Below are 23910 nucleotides of genomic sequence, written 5' to 3'. Positions count from 1 at the left end.
CACCTTTGAACTAAACCCAGAATCTTGAGAAGAATACAGCACCTTCTAGTGGACAGTTAGACAACTGCAAGGGAACTGTAAACAGGAAGCAAGCTTGAGGGTGAGTGAGAATACACTCAGAAGGAAGATAAAAAAAAAAGCCTCTTTTAGAAAACAAAAGTATTTAATGCATTTTTTTGTAGAAAGCACCTTAAAACACCATGTTCTCAAAACGGACTTTGGCAGTGTCAGTAGAGCGGGACACCAGATACGCACAGCAGGGTACAGGATACTCAGAAATGAAAGATGTTTCTGATGACATTTATGCTCAATAAACTCTATTAATCTCAAAAACGACAACAAAATAATATTTTACAGTCCACAACTGGGAGGAGTCTGGTTTGTATTCATTAAAGTAACCGTAACGGAACTAAATATGTGTATTATACATTATCTCTCACATCCCCATAAAAACGCATGAAACATTCAATGGGTAAAATGTAACCTAACAGTCCACAGTTTTTCCTGCGGGGGTCAAAAGATGCTTAAACATAAAAGAAATGTATTTCCATGGAACTTAAAGCTTGTGCAGTCACGGATGCTTTCTGTCATTCACAAAAGTACATTTCAGAGGTCTTTATATCCAGGCCTCGAGTCTGTTTTCCTGTGTTTTGTGGTCACTGAGCCAATGAAGTAAGTGATTAGTCAGCGTCACACCAACCACCGATTATAAAACCCAGGATTGGAAACAGGATTCAAGACCAAAATGTGAAGACCTCTGCAGTAAAACAATTAAAATAAGAGTGTGACTTAATACAAACAGAACAACAGGCCCAAAACTTCCATAACAGCACTGCATTTCGCAGAGTGGAAGCGGGGAGTGGATGGAAGCTTGTACTGAGCTCCTGATGTGAAACAAGTTAAGATGAGTCCGAAATCTTTATCATATTCGGAATTACTGACACATACTTCAACACAACAGCACGCAACGGTCAACTCCCAGAGGGCAGGGGCACTGCACAGTTCAGTGTTTTTCCTGCCCCTGTTCATCTGATTCAGATCCACTCATCAACACTTTTGCTGATCAGTAGAATACACGCTGCCACATAAGGGTAAAGAAGTCGTACTTCAGCATTTTCCAGTGTAATCTCCATCTGCTGCATCTACCTTGCAGTTGATAAGCAATGACCGAAAACCATCGGCTAAAACCACAACAGAAGACAGAGGGCGACTGCTTAAGAATTTGTGAACGTATCACAACTCAGTACGTCATGGCAACTACCAAAAATGTACTCTAAATATCAAGAAATTACATGGTATTTAGTACAAACGTGAGGTACCCAAGAAGTCAATGGACAGGCTTGCTACAAAAACAAGATATAACATTAGCTATGAATAGATTGGTCAGTAAATACACATCACACACACTTCTTGTGTACGCCACACTCGGGAATCAGAAGATATCGCCATCTAAGTATTTTAAAAAGAACAGTTATAATCATCTGTAAGTTACAAATGCAGCAGGTAGGGATTAGGTGGCCCATGCTTTAAAAACTAAACAGTACAGTGCTGTAGTCCTCCACGAATAAGAATCAACCATCCCTGCATTGTTTGAGCACCAACAGCAGGTCAAACACCTGCCAGAAAAAAACTAAAAAAACTTCTGAGTTGAGCAGCCCCTCACCAGCTGCTGTTAAACAAGTAACAAAGGCAACTAAAGGAAAGGTTAGATTTAAAGGAGTCCAGCAGAAGAAGAACATAAATCCATTACATTGAGAAACATGCTGATGAGCACTTTGTATATTTATATATTATTGAATTGTGCCTCCTCAGCTCCTCTGGAAAACATGAGTCTCACTGGCTCTGCGCTATAGCAACCCTGCTGGACAGAAACAAACCTGGACTGCGGTGGGAGAAATATGATGGTGGCTTATGGTAACTTAACATCCATCCATCCATTATATGTAACACTTATCCAGTTCAGGGTCGCGGTGGGTCCAGAGCCAACCTGGAATCACTGGGCGCAAGGCGGGAATACACCCTGGAGGGGGCGCCAGTCCTTCACAGGGCAACACAGTCACACACGGACACTTTTGAGACACGTGTTTTTGGACTGTGGGAGGAAACCGGAGCACCCGGAGGAAACCCACGCAGACACAGGGAGAACACACCACACTCCTCACAGACAGTCACCCGGAGGAAACCCACGCAGACACAGGGAGAACACACCAACTCCTCACAGACAGTCACCCGGAGCGGGAATCGAACCCACAACCTCCAGGCCCCTGGAGCTTTGTGACTGCGACACTTCCTGCTGCGCCACCGTGCCGCCCGTAACTTAACATTAAAAAGATTATAATTACTCAAGGTAATTTGGGACACTGTGTGCGGTTCTGTGTCGTATGGCACCAAAGTCAAATAGTAGTGTATAGCAATGTGCAAATTAAACAAGATATCTGTGTCAATACTAAATAACGTCTGCAAGGCTGATACTGCACTGATAGCAGAGAACCTAAATTGCATAAATATAAGATCCAAATTCTGCATTATTTTAATTTGCCTCATAATTAACTTCTTTTACTCCGAGACTTAACAGTAGTAGCTGTGCACAGTAGCACCCAGAAAGAAAACGATTAATACTACGCATTTATGAAAGGAATGCTGACCACTTTTGGACACCAGTGATGGATGAAGTTGAACGTTGGTCTAGGGGACCACTGAGAGGTAGTTTACATCACGAACTTTCCTTACGCTTTCCACGTTTCTACGATCAAATGAAAGAGAACAAAAGCAACAAGAAGAACGATCCCAAAGGCTGCAGTTTTGGCTTCAATGGAGAGTCTCGGGACCTGTAAAGATGCAAGTTTCTACAGAGAAAGTTCTGTCAAACAGGAAAAGAAAGCACCATGAACAACAGGAGCAGCTCCAGGCCCATCTACAGAAGCAAGACTTCACAAGTGACAGGTATAAAAGGCGCAGTGCACCTTTTCTTAAATCATAAATAAAAAAATACATTTCTCAAAAGTCCACGAAGCTCATGGGGAAATTTCAAATTGCACCAAGGAATAGTTCTAAAGGCTGGCAAACTCGATTACAGTGAGATGAATATCATCTATTCCCTCTGGAGCCGCCACTGCTGAGAGAACCTTCAAATTACCACAAAGCTTTGCTACCTGGAGTTTTGGCATAGCTTATATTTCAACACAGAGTTAAACTCCCGTGGCATTAAAACAAGCTGGGGACTTTTTAAACTTACTGCCCAAATTTGGGCTTAACGCGTATGCATACACCGGTCCCCCGGCCATTGCCATCTGGATCTTCCTTTCTAAAGCACCTTTAAAAAAGACTGATGTGTTGTTTCCTGCTCAGGGTTTAGGCTTCAACCGGGAGCATGCACCTGTCACAGCACTCGTCTTCCAGTGGGATGAGCAGCTGGCAGAGTGCAGCGCGGGCACACAAGAGCGGACCCTGATGTGGCCCCGCCTCGAAGCTCTGATAGCCCTGACACACGCTCATATCTTCCAAATCTAGTAGCAGCTCTACCACCTGGCTGACGGCAGTGAGGCGCTGAGGGTGGCGCTCGTAGATGGGGTGTGTGAGCAGCAGTGGTTGGTTCTGGACGTTGATCTGGTAATAGAAGTCTGTCTCAATCTGCAGCACCGTGTCAACCATGGGAGAGAGCTTGGAGCACTGAAAGAGCTGTAGGAGTGGACCCTTGGCCATCACACCCACCCAATGAGCTGGCAGCACTGTTTGGCGCAGAGAGGCCAGTAGCTCCATTAGACCAGGGTCCTTGCTTGGGTCACTCTGAGTAACATCCTCCAGACTATAGATCTGCGTGATCTGCAATAGAGAATAACATACATGGACTACTACTCCTGTCAACCAGAGGAAACCCTACACTATCCTTATGATATGAAAAGGAAGAAGAAGGGGTTACTGTGAGCCCTTTGTGAGCATTCAACCTTTCTAACCTAAACACAGATTTCATGCTGTGACTGACCATAGGCCTGCTGTCCAGAGGCTGTGGTGCAGGCTGTGGCGGGTGGACAAGCTGTGGTATGGGCGTCTCCACCTGAATCAGGTCCAGCCAGCTCTGGTTCACAGCCTCGCTCATTTGCTCATTCCTGTTCTGCATGTGGTAGGCTTCCGGAAGGACCTTCTTGACCATGACATCACTGGCCTGAAGGGGACCACTGCTGTTCAGTCTTATTGAACCAAGCACCTGGGAACCCTCAGGCAAACCTGACAGTGTGCAGACCCAATTCTAAGACCAAACAAAGGAAACCATTAGCAAATAGGAAAATTAAAGACATACAGTGCTCCAAAACTATAAATAGTACTAAACAGAAAAGAACAGTGTGTAGATAAAAGGGGGGTGGGTGGCAAGACAGGACTGTCACATTTTCTTAAAATGCCCTAAACACTGGTCACATTATTTCAAGATACACCAACAATGTACAAATTCCATTTCTAGAAATGTTGGGATTTTTTTTAAATTGAATATTAAAATCTGTGATGTCGTTATCTTCTTCGAATTACAAAGAAAAGATTCCCAGTGTGCCTGGAGGTTGTGGGTTCGATTCCCGCTCCAGGTGACTGTCTGTGAGTAGTGTGGTGTGTTCTCTCTGTGTCTGCGTGGGATTCCTCCGGGTGACTGTCTGTGAGGAGTGTGGTGTTTTCTCCCTGTGTCTGCGTGGGTTTCCTCCGGGTGACTGTCTGTGAGGAGTGTGGTGTGTTCTCCCTGTGTCTGCATGGGTTTCCTCCGGGTGACTGTCTGTGAGGAGTATGGTGTGTTCTCTCTGTGTCTGCGTGGGTTTCCTGCGGGTGACTGTCTGTGAGGAGTGTGGTGTGTTCTCCCTGTGTCTGCGTGGGTTTCCTCCGGGTGACTGTCTGTGAGGAGTGTGGTGTGTTCTCCCTGTGTCTGCATGGGTTTCCTCCGGGTGACTGTCTGTGAGGAGTATGGTGTGTTCTCTCTGTGTCTGCGTGGGTTTCCTCCGGGTGACTGTCTGTGAGGAGTATGGTGTGTTCTCCCTGTGTCTGCGTGGGTTTCCTCCGGGTGACTGTCTGTGAGGAGTGTGGTGTGTTCTCCCTGTGTCTGCGTGGGTTTCCTCCGGGTGACTGTCTGTGAGGAGTGTGGTGTGTTCTCCCTGTGTCTGCGTGGGTTTCCTCCGGGTGACTGTCTGTGAGGAGTGTGGTGTGTTGTCCCTGTGTCTGTGTGGGTTTCATCCGGGTGCTCCGGTTTCCTCTCACAGTCCAAAAACACACGTTGGTAGGTGGATTGGCGACTCAAAAGTGTTGCCCTGTGAAGGACTGGCGCCCCCTCCAGGGTGTGTTCCCGCCTTGCGCCCAATGATTCCAGGTAGGCTCTGGACCCACCACGACCCTGAACTGGATAAGGGTTACAGATAATGAATGAGATTCCCAGTGTTGTCACCGACCAATTAGAGTGTGTTCTCTAAATATTAACCCATTCTGAAAAAGTTGAGCCAAATATGCATTTCCTGCTGTGTTCCATCACCATTCCTGTAATGACACTATTTAAATTTTTAAACAGTAGTATTTTGGAGTATTTTTCACATTCTTGCTTGATAAAAGACGTCAGCTGCTCAACACTCAGTGGTCGCAGTTGTGTGATTCCCCTCTTCATTTGCCATAGGAGACAGATCTGTACTTCAGGCAGCTCGGTCAAGCACATGCATCAAATATATATCAACATAGCCATGCGGCTGTGGCCCGTGTAGAGTGAGGCCTGGCGTAGTCTTGCATAAAAAAACCACAAAGACAGACACAAAGTGGTGAGCCATGCCCCCTCTTTGCTGCAGATACTGGTTTTTTGGTGGATGCTCTTTTCATAACCCATTATTTTCCTCTGCTTATAGTGGAAAGGTTCAAATTGATGGAAAAGGCATCTTCTATTTTTAAGTTTTTAATCTTATTTTGCCTCGGTCACAACTTTTTTGGAATATAATGCAAGCATCAAATTATAAAAGTGTTCTTTTTACAAAATATAATTGAGTTGTTAAGTGAAAACCATGGCAATATTGTCTTTGTGCTTTGAGAGAAACAAAGCTTCAAAAGAATTAACACATCACTTAATTTTTCATTTTACTGCATTTTCAAAAAATCCCAGCTTTTCTGTAAACAGAGCTTTTATTTATAGTGCCACATTATCAAGATCGCAGTGTCACTGATGTTAAATCCAGGATGGTCACTCTAAACAACACGGTATTCCTCACCTGAAAAGGCTTGATAGACTCCACTGGACCTGGCTGACCACCACTATTTTCCACTAAATCCACAGTGCAATTCTATATCAAGAAACAAAACAAAAAAACAGTTTACACACAAACATTACAACCAGTTTAAAGATAAATGCACACACACAGACAACTTTTAAAGGACACATTGCTCTACAACAGATGTAAACAACTTTGGCAGATATTGCTTTACAACATACTTACATTTTTGAACCCCATAGTGTTGTGTTAATAATTTTGTATTTATTACATTGATAATCTCTTAAGTTTTTAGAAAAAAAAGCATTTTGTCAGCAAAGGCCATTGCTATTGAAATAAATCGGTTTTAACTGATGTACTTTAATATACGCCAGACATCAGCTCACCTCAGTGTGCAACACACTGCACTGTTTCCATTTTGCTAAAACAAAACAAAAGCTAAAGCAGCAGAAAAGCTTCAAAAACCGAATCTTGTGTGGGGCACATTTAGGGACAATAATGACAGTACATACGTGCATTAAATTCATGAAGTCTGTGGCGTAGATCTGTCACACAACTGCCTCAGGCTAGAATATTTTACTAATCTCAGAGAAGTCTTTTAGAAGTAACAATGGGGGTTAACCATTCTGTGAAAAACTGCCCAGGCAAATCTGGCATCTGTGACATCTGTGAAGCTACCATTAATGCTGAACCATTTATACAGGTTTTGGAGCAACATGCTGCCATCTAGACAACGTCTTTTTCAAGGAAGGACTTTTTTGCTTGCTACAGGGAATACAGCAGCATGAATACTTAAAAAAATAATTCTGGGAGCTAAACTGTTCTAGATCTGTCAAGTGCTGAAAACAGTTGGTGAACTATGAAATGAAAAACACTTTAATGGATAATAAGCAATAACTGGAATACATTTTCATTCCCCAAATGTTTACAGAGTGTTGTTAAAGAGAGAGGTGATGCAACACAATGGTTATATTTGTCTTTGTAATATTTTCACTTAAATATGTGGTTTAAATTATTTGCACACTTTTTCAAAAATTGATTTGGTGAAAAAAGTATCAATATTGCTGTGTGATTCTGAGAATGAGAGTTTACAACACTCTACAAAACGGAGTTGGGAGATTTATTTATAGAGTCTACAGTGATCAGAAGATGTACACGATAACGTCTGGAATTTTTTTTTACCTGAGCGTCAAGAGACTGGCTGTTAGTGTAGATCTCCTCATAGAAAACATTATTTCCATCATCACATAACACAAACTGGGTCTGTGCAAACAGGAAATACAATGAGCATGAAAATCAGGCTCTAAATGACCCGTCCAGTCACTATTATCTGGATGGATAAGTTTACTGAATGCTGGCAAATAACCCATTCCATATAAATATGGCATAGGTTTATGTGAAAATACATAAATCTAGATGACCTTAAATTGTTTTTTTCTTGTGTGTCATTTACCCTTGTCTTTATACCTTACAGAGCACTTAAAAGGGAATTTAGTTTCACTGACTTTCTAATGTTATCACCTAGTACCAGCTTTACTGAGGTGGCTAATTTTGCTTGTGATGTAATTTTACCAGCAATGTTCAAACAGGGCAGAAATATCTAGCAATTCTCAACATTCATTCTGTTTCTGACATCACCTCTGTATCGTCTGCTTCTTCCTCCTCAATTTCACGATCAAACATCAAGTCATCCTCCTCTTGTTTGAAGCTGTACCTCCATTTATTTCCTTGGCCTGGTCGCCTTTTCCTGCCAGAACGCTGCTGTTCCTCATCTTCGTCTTCATTGTTCTCACTGTCTGTAAATTTATAGTAGAATGGACGGCGCTTGTTTTTCTTCTTCCTTGGAGGTCTGATCTGCTTCCGGACCCATGCATCATCAGCATTGTCATCTTTGTCTTTATGTGTGGAGGACCAGGTCTGCCAAAAGGTAGAAAATAATTACAATTATACAAAATGTATGTATCCATATATATTTACTTTTAAATAATTAATTAATTAACAATAAAATATATTCATATATACATTTTTTAAACTCAATTATTTACAATACTTCTTCAACATGCTTGTTATTTTTAATTGTTTATTTCTGGCAGAAGATACCAGACTGGGTTAAGACAGGATATTAATGCTGATATATGAAGGATTAGCTCTGAACACTATTTCACTGCTCCACGGCCCTACACTGGGGGCTTTATACACTTCTAGCTCAGTCGTGGGTATATTTCAGCTATTAGACAGATAAGTATTATATAAAAAAACATATTCAGTGTGGTCTTTCTATCAGAAGAGTTTTCTATTAACCTCTTCTTTATGTATACTTATATTTACATTGTTGTTAAGTGAAATATTAGAGGGAATGGACGTTTATTATGTCCAGACTTGTCTCTATAATGATTATTTAATCCACTAAAGTAAAACAGACCTCTTATTTAAATATAATTTGAACATAATCGTGGCATAAAACAGTGTTTACCTGGAGGCGAGACTGAAACTGGCACTGGCGAAAACGACATTTCTGTCTTTTCTTGTTGTCGCCGCCAAATTTGGGTTTGTCAATGCAGAAATCACATTTGCCACAGTCCTGGTCCCGGAGACAGGCTTTACACCTACCACACATCCGTCGTTTGCGCTTCTTTGGCCCAAACTATTCACACAGAGGAATGAAGAGAGGGTATCAAACATAGGAACGTCTCTATTATCGACTTAAGAAATTAGACAGGATATCCAGAATGTTTTCTTTGAATATTGTATATGGTATGGATGTATTGCATTGCAATATGTGAAATCCACATTTTAGAAGCAATTATAAACACACCACAGACATCTAAAAATCTACTTATTTTAGATTCAACTTATGAGACTTAAGAAAAACCAGAGTAAAAGGCAAGATATTTTCTGTTATAACTACTAAAATCCTTTTATACTGTTTGGTAGCATGGTCACAAAGCTTTAGCCAAATCTGACAAAGACTCACTTCAGTGTCATCATCCTCATCAACACCATCAGCATCAGCATCATCACCACCATCAGCATCATCATCCACCCCATCAGGCAAGTCATTTTCATCCTCACTGCCATCCTGCTCCCAGATAAACACATAAAATGACAAATATTCTATATTTTATTGGAAGACAATGTAAAAACATTTTATTCCAAGATATTTTGGAGCACCTCTATTGGTCCATTCTTCAAGAACCTCACACTTTACAATGTGAAGGACAGCTGCTGTGTTAAAGTGCAGCTGAATGCAGCAGCCATTTTCGATTGCAATTAAATATAGGGTTCCAGATATATGCACATCATTGCATTCATTTTAAAGGCAGGTTTTGCACTGCATCCCAGCTTTTTTATTGGGAATGAGGTGTGTAGTATTCATTAACTATTAATGAATATTTAATGGTGTTGTAAATGATGAAAGATTGCATGAGTGCATAAACAATATTGTATATTAACCTCACCTTTATTTCCTTATGTCTCTCTTTTTCCCTTTTGGCCATCAATTTCCGTGATCGCTACACACAAGTCACACACAATGTTAATAACAGCCAGATAATTATTGTTTTATGAATAACATCTTGTTTAATAAAGCTCTGCTGTGCAGTTAATTATGTTCCTGTACAATCTGTAGAGATATAACAATGCTTTTGTCACGCCCTTGTCCTGTCGTGTCTGTTTTCCCCGCCATGTGCTCTCTTAGCACATGGCTCTGTTTATTGTCCATATCTCCGCCCATGTCCCGCCTCCTCGTCCATGTCTCATTATCCTCGTTATCCGTCTCAGGTGTCCCTTGTCTGTGTGGTGTATTTACTTTCCCTTGTCTCTCTCCCTTGTGTTGGACATTCCATATTTGATTGTCTGTTTCTTGATTTGATTCACATCCCTGGTCTGTCTGTTTCTTCCATGTGCTTTGTGAGTTGTTTGGTTTGTCTATTTGTATTACTGTTTAGTTCTGTAGCTCTCTGTCTGTTTAGCTCTCTCTGTCCAGATCTCTCTTTCTGTCCATGTCTCTCTGTCTAGGTCTTTCTTTAAATCTTCTCTCTAGTTCTTAGTCTGTCTTTGTTTTGTTATATTATGGTTGTAAATAAAGTCGCCGTGTTTTAGCGTGTGCGTCCGCCTCCACGTTCCTGACAGCTTTAAAATGTTTTGAGCAAATTATTTGAAATATTGTATTTTATTGCTGTGATACACTAAATATTTTCTTTACAATAGTATTAATGTCATTACTGCAAACTGTACTGATGTGTACTCACAGAAGTGAAATGCCTCTTCCTTAGAGGATGAATCTTCTTTTTCTGAAAAGCAAGCAAATGTTCACAAATTTTGCTTTTTCAACTGCTGCCGTAACATACTTCTAATATTTCATTATTTTTATAATGTCCAACAATAACAACACCGACCCTCAGGAGCATACTCACCAGGAAGATCTCAGATTTTTCTTTCCCAACCACCCACTTATCTTGTCCCACCTCGGGAGAAGTCATATCACATTAACCCAGTTAGGATCCAAAATCAAATTTACTTTTAAACATAACAAATAATCTGCAGATGTTGTAGGACTTTAGGCAGTGTGTTAGTCTCCTGTTAAGATGTCAGTCTGGTAATAAATTTAATTAATTGCAAAAGGCCAATTAAAAGGCTGATTTTGGGAATAGGAATAAAAGCAGCTTCAGAGGGCAATCTTCAGTCTGTTAAGATGTTAATAAAGCAATTCAGTATGTGAGAGAAGGGGTTAATTATATGAAAATCCCGAGGTCCATACAAGCGCGTAGAAATGGAAAATGCAGCCGTGATGTTAACGGTTAAAATGAACACAGAATGAGACACATGATTAGACAAAAAGAACGATTAATTTCATTATTTTAAAGACTTACCTTCTTAAAGATAATGTGAGGGGGGTTTAGCTTTTTCTTTACTGGGGACAAGAAATATGACAAAGAGCCATTACATTGACAGTCTAAGAATATACATTATTACAGTCAGAAAAGTTTAATATGTAATTAAGTACAGTATTCACACACAGGTGCATTTGGGACACAGCTCCTCTCCCCTACCCATCCCAGGGTATTCACAACCACACTCTGCACAGCCACTGGAAAATAAAAAATCAGTTTAGACAGTAACATGACAACATTTCTCGGAAGGACTAATGCAGTCTGTGAGGGCTCATCTTTCCCATGTTCTTGGGGAAATGGTGGGAAAATGAATTCAACACATTTTGAAGCTAGGATCCACTACTTGTCACAACCATGAAATTATTCCACACCACCAAAATACTGCTTCAATTCAGCTCCATTAAGGTGCGCAGATACAAGCCCAATACTACTTTACAGGATTGATATTCTCTAATGCTGATGCAGATTCTGCACGTATTAAATGCAACACTCTTTGGAATATCAAGAGTAAAGGAATAGGGGGCGGCACGGTGGTGCAGTAGGTAGTGTCACACAGCTCCAGGGACCTGGAGGTTGTGGGTTCGATTCCCGGTTCGGGTGACTGTCTGTGAGGAGTGTGGTGTGTTCTCCCTGTGTCCGCGTGGGTTTCCTCTGGGTGACTGTCTGTGAGGAATGTGGTGTGTTCTCCCTGTGTCTGCGTGGGTTTCCTCCGGGTAACTGTCTGTGAGGAGTGTGGTGTGTTCTCTCTGTCTGCGTGGGTTTCCTCCGGGTGACTGTCTGTGAGGAGTGTGGTGTGTTCTCCCTGTGTCTGCGTGGGTTTCCTCCGGGTGACTGTCTGTGAGGAGTGTGGTGTGTTCTCCCTGTGTCTGCGTGGGTTTCCTCCGGGTGACTGTCTGTGAGGAGTGTGGTGTGTTCTCCCTGTGTCTGCGTGGGTTTCCTCCGGGTGACTGTCTGTGAGGAGTGTGGTGTGTTCTCCCTGTGTCTGCGTGGGTTTCCTCCGGGTGACTGTCTGTGAGGAGTGTGGTGTGTTCTCCCTGTGTCTGCGTGGGTTTCCTCCGGGTGACTGTCTGTGAAGAGTGTGGTGTGTTCTCCCTGTGTCTGCGTGGGTTTCCTCCGGGTGACTGTCTGTGAGGAGTGTGGTGTGTTCTCCCTGTGTCTGCGTGGGTTTCCTCCGGGTGACTGTCTGTGAGGAGTGTGGTGTGTTCTCCCTGTGTCTGCGTGGGTTTCCTCCGGGTGACTGTCTGTGAAGAGTGTGGTGTGTTCTCCCTGTGTCTGCGTGGGTTTCCTCCGGGTGACTGTCTGGAGTGTGGTGTGTTCTCCCTGTGTGTGCGTGGGTTTACTCCGGGTGCTCTGGTTTCCTCCCACGGTCCAAAAACACATGTTAGTAGGTGCATTGGCGACTCAAAAGTGTCCATAGGTGTGAATGTGTGAGTGTGAGTGTGTGTGTTGCCCTGTGAAGGACTGGTGCCCCCTCCAGGGTGTATTCCCGCCTTGCACCCAATGATTCCAGGTAGGCTCTGGACCCACCGCGACCCTGAACTGGATAAGCGCTTACAGATAATGAATGAATGTAAAGGAATAACAGATAATCAGATTTTTTTATAAATACTGTTTAGCCATCAAACATCAGTCTTGACAGTATACACTTCACTTATAGAGCTTAGTCAACACACATAACACACGCTTCTTTGTCACAGTGATTCGAGTTTTACTTACTGAGCGAAACCATTCTCCTGAGTTCCTCCATTTAGTGCTGTGCTGGAGTCCAGTGGCACACGGAAGCATGGGGAGGTTTTAATTGCACTCTGGAGTGTTACTGGTAATTTCTCAGGGGGTTCCATTGGGCTGACAGGGGCCAGAGGGGACGGCATCCAGGAGTGAGACAGCAATGAGCTTTTGTCTTTTTCAGCAGTGGTAAACTGGCTGAAGGTGTCCAATCTTAGAGAAGGTGAAAGGCTGCACTGTGGGGCCTGTAGAACAACTGGAGAAACTAAGCTGAGCTCTGGTGGACTTCCAAAAATTGTATTTTTTGGGGGAGAAGCCAGCATAATGGGAGCGAGCTGCAGTTTTTGGGGAATTAAAGAAAGTTTGTCAGAGGCGTGGATTATGTCCCAGTCTGTAGTATCAGCTCTGGAGGAAGAGAAGCTGGAATTCATGGCTTCTTCTGTGGCACTGGGCCTTCCACGCTGGAGGAAAATAAACAGAAGATTTAGTAAAAAAAAAGGAGTTATACGTTATAAAAGTATGTACAATACAGAAAAATAGTAATAAATTACAAGAGTCACATTTCACCTCGTCTTTACATCAAGCAGAGCAAATGAGTAACAACAAAGCCAGAATACTCCTATTATAATCATCACAACCCCATACAGCAAAGATGTTCATCTTGACATACAACCAGGCTATAATTCTGATAAATCCTGCTGTTAAAATACACGGTGGCGCAGCAGGTAGTGTCTCTGTCACAGCACCAGGGACCTGAAGGTTGTGGGTTCAAGTCCTGCTCCGGGTGACTGTCTGTGAGGAGTGTGGTGTGTTCTCCCTGTGTCTGCGTGGGTTTCCTCTGGGTGACTGTCTGTGAGGAGTGTATTGTGTTCTCCCTGTGTCTGCGTGGGTTTCCTCTGGGTGACTGTGTGTGAGGAGTGTGGTGTGTTCTCCCTGTGTCTGACTGGGATTCCTCCGGGTGACCTGTCTGTGAGGAGTGTGGTGTGTTCTCCCTGTGTCTGACTGGGATTCCTCCAGGTGACCTGTCTGTGAGGAGTGTGGTGTGTTCTCCCTGTGTCTGCGTGGGTTTCCTCCGTGTGACTGTCTGTGAGGAGTGTATTGTGTTCTCCCTGTGTCTGCGTGGGTTTCCTCCGTGTGACTGTCTGTGAGGAGTGTGGTGTGTTCTCCCTGTGTCTGCGTGGGTTTCCTCCGGGTGCTCCGGTTTCCTCCCTCGGTCCAAAAACACAGGTTGGTAGGTGGATTGGCGACTCAAAGGTGTCCGTAAGTGTGAGTGAATGTGTGTGTGTTGCACTGTGAAGGACTGGTGCCCCCTCAAGAGTATATTCCTGCCTTGCGCCCAATGATTCCAGGTAGGCTCCAGTCCCACCGCGACCCTGAACTGGATAAGGGTTACAGATAATTAATGAATGAAGATGTCAAGTGTTAGTTGTCTAAACAAGTTCTCAGTGATGTTGAGGTCTGGGGTCAGATATTTAGTTATAAGATATAACAAAGATAATTTTTGAACAACAGATTTAGAAACTCTTCCATTTCTTCCCATTGTCTTTCTCTTTCCTTATGGATTAAGTGGATTATCAGAAATATGTACTGAAAAATAACAATGATCATAAAGGCTGTTGTGACTGAATATTAAGTAAATGACAGATGCTCTTTGATTTTTGCACTGTACTCTATCTAGTAGTATGTTGTGCCATCTTTCAAAGCAGCAGGAATTCACCTGACAAAAGCTATAGGTTTTTGGATGCATCATACACGTCACAGTTATGACAAGTCAGGAAGTCAAGTCAAGACAGGAAGTTAAAGCACTGGAAAGAGGTAAAAAAAATGTTTGTTGTGAAATGACAGTGGTTACCCTTGTTTTGACAAAACCTTCCACAAATATTCCTTGATTGAAGTTAAACTGAGTCAAGTCGATCTTGACACGTTTTATGAGTTCTTTCTTACTCCTGACTCTGTAGCCCTTTGGACTGCAAACACAATAAAAAAGAAAATAGTCTTGAAGCAAACAGCGACAATGAAAGTCTAATTGCTTTTTAACACAACTGTTAACTGTTTTCCTTTACCTCATGTAGTGCATGGTACTTCTGTGTTCGGAAGAGCCTTTAATACGATTGAAGACGGCTTTTCGTTTCCATCCTTTGCCCAGTTCAGGGCAGTCCACCCATTCATCACTCAATATCACCTTCCTCTTCTTTCCTTTCTGCCTGCAAGACACAAGTACATCTGTTAAAAGACATGAAGTGTTCAGCTGTTAAACATGCTCCAGCACTGCAGTCACAGAAGGGATATATTAGAAACAATGGTTTCTGGCTATTTAACTCAATGTACAATGACACTACAGAATAAATTCAAGTATGAGACATGACCTCTTTGTTTCTACACTCATTATCTATTGTATTTGTTCCACTGACGTTCAGCTACATTTCATGCTGTTCTTCAATGTTCTGGACAATTTCAACAAAACCAAGACACAGCAAGTATGATTTGGGTTGTGGACCATTTTCAGCACTGCAGAGGCATTGACGGTAATGGTATGTAAGGTTGTTGTCCTGGTACTAGTGGATCAGACACAGCAGTGCAACTGGAGTTTTTAAACTGTGCCCACTCACTGTCCACGCTGTTAGAAACACCTACCTCGTTGGTCCACCTTGTAAATGTGTAGTCAGAGATAGTAGCTCATCTGATGTTGCACAGTTCCTGTTGTTCATCCTCAAGTCTTTCATCGGTTTTCACACTGATGGCACTGAGGTGTTTAAAAACTCTAGGAGCACTAATGTGTTTGATCCACTCCTAGCAGCGCAAAACCCAATGACAAGCCTTCAAATGAGTCTCTTTACAGTCCGAAAAATTGTCAACATTTTAAATAACACCTGCTCTGTGGAGGTCTTGTGGAGTCCTAGACCACCTAACCACTGAAAGGGGGCTAAAGGTATGCAGAGCAACCAGTGGTCTACATTCCGTTATAAAAGAAATACAAATGTATGGTGCAAATAGTAGAGCTGGGCAAAATGGACAAAGAATGTACTAGAAACAATGAGGTCATTTCAGTGCTTTGGCCGACACAAGATAACAATAAATTAACAAAATACAACTACATACCATCTACCTCTTCTTTTAGCTCTTGACGGAGTGCCCTCTTCACTGGCCACACCTTCTTTGCCATCCTCCACATAGTCCTCCTCCAGTGGTTCCAGCCAATCTGGAGGAGGATCGTCCTCGGCTCCGCTCAGCTCCATAACAATCTCATCAGCGTCCACACTGACCTCCAGTTTATCGTCCAACAAATCGGCATCAGCCTCCTCCCGGCTATGCAACGTCCGACTTCTCAGTTCCTTCATGACTTCGTCTATCTTGGTCACTCTCACAAGCCAGTGGAGCTGGACTCATCCCAGGAAGAGTGAACAAGGGAGTGATTCACATCCTTAAATCCACTGTGGTGTTCAGTCCATGAGAACCGTAGATGCTGCATTCATTTCAACCTGTGGGGGATAATCAAAGTGGGTTGAGCAGTTCACCTTTCCCAGTCTACACTATTTAACTGGTTACTTCACACTAAATACTATAGACATTTTGTCATTATTAAGTCTGGCATAAAATTATCAATAAATGTATCTAACAAAATCAGCAGAGTGTTATGGTCTCAGGTGTGGAATCCACTAATGCATTAGAAGTCAGTACTGTTCTAGTATAAACATTGCTCTAGGACAAATATTGTTTCAAATATTTTTACAACAAAGCACTGATTTATTTAGCAATCAAGCAGAATTTGACTAATCACCAAGAGAAATTTATTGGAAAAAAGAAAAAATAAAAATCTCTGAGCAGCCAATCATTCTACTATAAATTAAAAACTTCTGTATTGGTTGAGCATCTGTTAACAGTGCAAGTCAATCAAACCAAGCCCAATTAATAGCTAATGCCTAATTCTAAGCTAGGAAACAAGAGGCAATAAAAAAAATCCTCATTTGAAAGAAATCTCTTTCAACAGCCTGTGGCCTGAGGCTAGCACAAACACGCTCGACTGGAACGTGATGGAGAATTTTTAGAGGGAGGAGGGAAAAAAAAAAAAATCCACGAGAGGTTGCCATGGTGATGGTATTCCAGCGAGCCGAGCAAAGCGAACAGAGAGGCCAATAAAAACGGCCTCCATCTCGATATCTGCAGTGCAGCGCCATTACTATAGCACTGCTCTAGATGAGAGGAAGCCAGCCATGGCAAAACATTAGACTTAAATGTTAGATTTACAGCAAATAATAACAAGGGAGGAGTGACAATATGTTACAGATAGATTAAATAAACATTAAAGGAAATTATTCACTTAACAATAACTACTTAGCAAATTTCTAAATTACCAAATAATCAGGTTTGCCTCAACTGTTCCAATATCAATATACAGTTTAATCAGATCATTCATAACACATAGGGAAGATGGCAGATTCTATTCATAAATGCAATAAATTAGGCTAATAGTTTGCTTTATTATTTAGATTTAATCTTTTTTCAAATAAATTACATTTGATTAACAGTTACTAAATATGTGGAAAAACATCTGCAATTAGGCAGTTTTCTCTCCATAAAGCTATAGTTAAAATAATGTTTTTGTCTATATATTAATGGTTTCTCTATCTAAAAAATACTCTACACAGTTCTGCACACTATCTTATGTGTAACTGTATATTTATAAAGGAAATATTTTGGATCAAGGACCAGACTTTACAATGAGCTTTGAAAACGCAGATTCAAATGAAACTGAATTGTTACAATCTGTGTTCAAGTGAATTATTTCTGGATGCCAGCAATGAGTGCACCTTAAAAGCTGAATTCATCAATATGAAGGATATATCTGCGCATAATCCTCCTTACCCAGCTCAGTTACTGAGGAGTATATTGCCAGGTAATGAAGAAAATATTACACACTTCTAGACCCACAAATCAACTTAAATTATTTATGGATACATCATGACAAAAAGCCAAATCAAATAAAAAGTTTGAACTACTTGTTGCAAAGAAACATGAGATTGTATGAAGCTAAATAATCATCCATCCATCTATCCATTATCTGTAACCGCTTATCCAATTCAGATGTCACGGAGGGTCCAGAGCCTATCTGAAATCATTGGGTGCAAGGCGGGAATACACTCTGGAGGGGGCGCCAGTCCGTCACAGGGCAACACACACTCACACCTACGGACACTTTTGAGTCGCCAATTCACCTACCAACGTGTGTTTTTGGACCATAGGAGGAAACCAGAGCACCCGGAGGAAACCCACGCAGACACAGGGAGAACACACCACACTCCTCACAGATAATCACCTGGAGGAAACCCACACAGACACAGGGAGAACACACCACACTCCTCACAGACAGTCACCCGGAGGAAACCCACACAGACACAGGGAGAACACACCACACTCCTGACAGACAGTCACCCGGAGGAAACCCACGCAGACACAGGGAGAACACACAACACTCCTCACAGACAGTCACCCGGAGGAAACCCACACAGACACAGGGAGAACACACCACACTCCTCACAGTCAGTCACCTGGAGCGGGAATTGAACCCACAACCTCCAGGTCCCTGGAGCTGTGTGACTGCGACACCTACCTTCTGTGCCTCTAAATAATCAGTAAATAATTAGTCCTACTGGTTTCAATACATTTTCTTCAGCAGGTTTGTTGTGTACAAATACTCGCATCTAGCTTCTTACATGACTAACTAAGATAACTGGGCAATTAAGAGTCATTTGAAACATTTATATATTTTTTATATATATCCTTCGCCAACAAAAACAAAGTTTGTAGACTTACTAACATGTTGTTTATAAATTAGAAGACACAAGACTTTCTGGACTCATAAGGTGTAATAACCTGTCTGTCAACTTGTGAGGCAGGGTTTTAGAGTTGCAGACAAGCAGCAGAGGAGTGGGTGGGGAGAGAGGATGGGACTAATAGCATATTCACATTGGTGCATACAAAGTTAACGTCATAATACAGAGCTACATCTAAGCCACTCTAAGCAATATGGGATACTTCCATGGGAATAATTTCTTAGTGCATCATTCAGACGGACAGAACAGTTTTTAGAATTTTATCGATGACTGGAAAGTGACTTTAAAAGTAGCTGAAATCACCATTTGCAAGTTAGTAAACTGTAAAATGCTGCATATTTTCCTCCTTTCTCTGCTCAGTCACTAAAGAGTATAATACAAATTAATAAAGAATATATACTCTCCACAACAAATTGAAAATGTTTTAAACAATAACTACAATAAAGCCACAACAAATATTATTTTTTAACAATCTCTTGCAAATAAACTAAAAATTACAAGATTGTATATAGTAAAAAGTGATATTTAATGCCTATGATTAAAATTATCAAGGTTTTAATCCTACTTGTTTAAGTTTTCTGACCTAGCTAGCAATACCTAGCTGACTAGCTAAAACAACCTGGCAACCAAGAGTCATTTGATGCACTGAAATTAAGTTTAAAAGATTACAGGTCCATTACAAATGGAAGTTGTCTAAATATTTGTTTACAACCTTTTCTGTTCATAAACCACAAAGAAGAAAAGTACTAAAATATATTTAGAAAATATGCCACTTTCTATAAAATGGCTAGCACGACCCTGTGAGGGGACTTCATAACAACACAGCAAGAACAACTGCCAATCAAGCGATGAGAAGAAATACAACTGCTGTCATCCTTGTGATTTACTTGCGTTTTACAGGAATTTTAAATGTAGCGTCATTTATGGGGTGAAACGTTCAAACCTGAATTTTGTTAAACAAAGTTTACGTTTAATGAGAAGTACAAGTCTCATGATTAACGAGTCGTACTACTGTCACGTTACTGTCACTGGCGCGTTAGCAACGTCCAAACACAATGACATTAACAACACAAGAAAAACAGATTTTATTCACACTTTATTTATTAAAAGTACGATTGAGAACTGTACGGTCGAATGTGCTTTTGGCCCAAATCAGACGCCATAGCTCTCGTCCATTTGATTCAGTATCGACTCGCTCCGCTCCACTGATGGATATTTGCCTCTTTTCAAAGACGCGATTATCTTGAATCAGAAATGAGTCGATTCTGAAATGACTCTTCAAGCACTAGTATTATGGGCTGGGCACAGACATAGCGATACTTAAGACATTTACGATACCTATCACGATATTTAGATTTGTCTGTGTTTTATTCACAGATTGACTTGGACCTAATTTAAAATTACTTTCTTAAAAAATTAACAGTGCACACCATTAACTCCAAATTAACATGCGTAAAATTTTGCATTATAATGAAAAAATGCAGTTGGCCATGGTTTCAGTAACTTACTGATTATATTTACAAATGCTAAGAAAAACAACTTGTGACATAATTAATCATTATAACAATTAGACCTCTAGGCACATCTATTCTTCTAGAGTAGTTACCCAATGTCCTAAAGGTTTTAGTTTTTTTTTTTTCCTGCTCCCAACTCATCTGATCCAACTAATCACTGCTGAATTTTAAGATTCACATTAAATGACAGAGGAGCAGTGGCCCAGTGGTCAAGGTATCTGAGACAGAGACTCTAACGCTCTCTGAGAGGGATGCCCCATCCATCATCTCATAAAACAAAAGGCTGCCAGCCAGCCCAGGCATGTGCCAGCTGATGTGATGGACCTCCAGCGTATGGGGCAGTCCAGTGACAAAGCATTAGTGTTAATGCAAAAAAAAGAGGCAGCGGTGGACATAACATGACTCGTCCACATTGTTCCAGTTTTGGTGGCATTGTGTGTGATAGGAGTACTGCAAGTGACAACTAGAAGTTCATTAAACACTGTCTTTTAGCATTTAAGATTATCTCACAGTCCACCTTACCCAGTAAACAATTAGCCGTTGATTCAATGTTGAAATAACGTAATGATTGCCATCTTATCAACGTTGTCTTATTGTTGAAAATGAAAGTTGAAAAGACGTCCAAACACAGACATTGAAAAGACGACTATTAGACGTATTTTGGATGTCCATTGACGTTATTATTTGGTCACCACTTAACTAACTTATTAAGATGGATTTTAGACGTCCATTGATGTTTAAAATATGTCCTTGACGGACAGACTACTTTTAGACCTAATTTGAACGTCCAGGGACATTCCTTGTTTACTGGGTATATACATAAAACACCGTGTCTGTTCATAAAAATATTAGATATGGTAGTTATTTCTAAAAAAAAAAAAAAAAAAAAAAAAAAAACATGTACCTTAAAAGTGGCTTTGATATAACTCTATACACTTACTTAGTAAGTGCAGATCTATAAATACATAGCTAGTCACCCTTTTCTGCATCCTGAAAGTCCTACCCCAGAAGTAAACATGATTGGTTCCTTAGGTTTATGACATAAGTATCCCTGCCAGTCTGAATCCATGTTTCAGTCTGTTTTGGAAAACTGCATTTTCAAGGAGGAAATGCTCAGCCATAGTCAGAAACTTGATTTTCATTAGAGAAACTATTTATGTGAATTATTATTTTTTAAATCTGGGCCCAGCTCGCTGTGTGCTCACACAAGAAATCAAAAAATGATGGAAACATTACAAAAAAGGACTCTATGACCAGGTTTTAAAACCCATTTTCTAGGCAGACAGACAAAATGCAGGCCAACCCATCAACCACTTTCTATCAGAAATCAGAATAAGAGCAACACCTAAACACACTGCTAGGATTTAGCTGAAAAATGTCAGGAACAAAAACAAGAGACAAACTAAAGTGTGCCCAACAAAAACAGTTGTAACATTGAAGGAAAATGGGGGACAGGAACGATAGCATGAAGTGGGTGTAAAATTCTCTGGTGTAGTCTCATTAAAGTAACGTTAACCCATTTGGTTTGTGTTTATTTGCCAGAAAATAAATATTCAATATGAGTCTGCTCCCAACTGTACACCTAAGAGAGCCGAATCAATGAGTCGACTCTTTCCCGACCGAGACCTTGCTGCTCCACGCTGCCGCTGCTGCTCGCCGAAAAAAAACAACAACCCACCAACCATCCCACCCAGCGCCGCGACCGAGGGGCTTTACTCGTTATTTGCGATAACGGTCATTTCGAACTGTTGTTTACATCTGAATTGAACGCGAGCTCGCGTGCACTCGCTTATTTTATATCTGAACAAACGCTCCAGCAAGCGCAGCGTAATTGCGAGCGTGAAATATGCGCCTTTAAAACAGCGTAAAAAACACCTTCTTACCGCAAACACACCTCGCGCCTCGTGTCGCTGCCGCCGTTCTGCTGCCCCTCTCGTCGCTTGTGCCTTCGATTAGCGATACTTTCCGTGCGCTACTGAGCATGTGCAGAACCTCGGAGGAAGTTGAATAGCTAAAAAATCCACGCTAAATTACAAACTGAAAAACTGCAACAGCGATAGGACGCTTTCCCCCGTAAAAACGCATCGTGTGCAGAAAGCATTTGAGTGCAAATGCAGTTCAAACAGTACTGTTATAAGCACAAACTTACATACATAGCTATAGTGCATTACTAAATACTAAACTACACCGTGCAGTAGAGACGAACGGTATAATACTGACGAGTGTAATTGACTCTAAATGCCAATCTGCAGTAACGTTAAACATTAAGTTTAATTTTAAGAACTTACGGCATCTTCATCTAATAGCCCCACCTTCTCATGTTATAGCACCCAATAAACAGATAAACGATATGATAGCAACATTTACAGCAGTGATTATTGCACCCCCAGTAATCTGCTGATTTAGGGAATGTTTTTGATAAGCAAAACTAATAAAAATCACATTACAAAGTATATTAATTTGCAGCGTGTAGACACGAACATTACCGTTAATACGGTTTATTTGATGAGTCATTGTACATTCTCACAGCTTATAACTGGTTTACGTTGTGGGTGTTCAAAACAGCGTGACTTGATTAATTATATTCAGAAATGTACTAAATTAGACACAGAACCAGTCAGTTTATATTACAGCGGGATTAGGAGGCCGTTATTATCTGATAGAACTGTTTCAGAGCCGTTATTTATGATTGGGAGGTCACCTCTTTGGGAATAAAGTTCTCTCTACCTCGTTGTTATATTATACGCGCTGGGCTTTATATATTATGTTTAAATTGAGAGAAGAAGTAAAAAACTGTGGTAAACCCAGGATGTTTAGTGTACAGGTTAATTAATGTAGGCTAATACTAAACGTACGTGTTGGTTCTGTGACACCACATATATTAAGAGTCCCTGAAGTTTCAACATATTTTACAAAATGGTTTCTTGTAAGAATTTGTATTTGCTAAGTGGATCTCATTCATTATACATGATACAGAGAACAGTTAATAGGCCCAGAAACGTTTTCCTGGTGAACAGAAACATTAAACACGACAAGAAATGGGCCTCATAAAACAGGCCATGAAAGTGTTAGGATTCGACGACATTTCAGGACCAGCGCCGTGAGCCCCTTTGTGAGGAAACACGACCCGCGGCAGCCATTTTCCCTGTGCTGTGCCAAAACAATCCGTTAAAGGGCCCACGGCCTACATTTTACTCTATTTTAACTTTGCCCCTGAGATCCACACTTGATATTTCTGTGGATTTATGCTGCCATAATTATACATATTCATTCTTAACTAACATATTCGTACCTCTCTTTACCCTTACAATTAAATATTTTTTGGGTTCTGCGTATTTTAATTTGTTACTTGATGGGGTGGATTGCTAGACAGGGATTAAGCCTAGACTATCCTACTTTTAATGGCAGTGTCTAGGCTGAATCTACCCCTCTGATAACTAGATGTAACAGACGGTTTTCCAGCCTTATACTAAATTTAAAAAGTGGTCCAAAGAATCACAAAACTGTTGTAATAACTAATTAATGTGTACTCATACACCGCTGTAGGCTGAATACCGTAGATGTCAATGTGCTGCCTCTTGTTGCCAGTAAAAACACTTCCAGTTTCCATGTACGGACCTTACAGACTGGGAAGTGAATTGCATGTTTTGAATTTTCAACAATACTCTTAAGGTTTTATCATCTGACCTCTTAAAAATTAAAGTTCTCTTACAAGTGGAGCTGAATAAAC

General features: G+C 41.2%; 1 protein-coding gene across 5 annotated transcripts; it reads right to left on the bottom strand.

Annotated features, from left to right (window-relative positions):
* Nucleotides 1-172: 172 nt before the first annotated feature.
* Nucleotides 173-23780, bottom strand: mbd1a (methyl-CpG binding domain protein 1a). 5 transcript variants are annotated; one of them, XM_066644447.1, is made up of 17 exons: nucleotides 23736-23780; nucleotides 15935-16314; nucleotides 14899-15039; nucleotides 14688-14802; nucleotides 12827-13296; nucleotides 11237-11307; nucleotides 11090-11130; nucleotides 10634-10684; nucleotides 10469-10510; nucleotides 9677-9730; nucleotides 9193-9297; nucleotides 8692-8862; nucleotides 7857-8135; nucleotides 7401-7481; nucleotides 6219-6290; nucleotides 3983-4246; nucleotides 173-3822 (listed from the first exon to the last, which is right to left on the bottom strand). In XM_066644447.1, the coding sequence occupies exons 2-17, from the start codon at nucleotides 16171-16173 to the stop codon at nucleotides 3352-3354; spliced, it is 2667 nt and encodes an 888-aa protein (XP_066500544.1). In that variant the 5' UTR covers nucleotides 16174-16314; nucleotides 23736-23780; the 3' UTR covers nucleotides 173-3351. The 5 variants fall into 5 exon arrangements, with proteins under 5 accessions (XP_066500544.1, XP_066500542.1, XP_066500543.1 ...); XM_066644445.1 differs by lacking the exon at nucleotides 23736-23780 and adding an exon at nucleotides 22064-22239; XM_066644446.1 differs by lacking the exon at nucleotides 23736-23780 and adding an exon at nucleotides 22075-22239.
* Nucleotides 23781-23910: the final 130 nt, after the last annotated feature.

The sequence above is a fragment of the Hoplias malabaricus genome, chromosome 14, assembly GCF_029633855.1.
Source record: "Hoplias malabaricus isolate fHopMal1 chromosome 14, fHopMal1.hap1, whole genome shotgun sequence".
NCBI classification, from domain to species: domain Eukaryota; kingdom Metazoa; phylum Chordata; class Actinopteri; order Characiformes; family Erythrinidae; genus Hoplias; species Hoplias malabaricus.
This window is presented reverse-complemented; position numbering and strand designations above follow the sequence as displayed.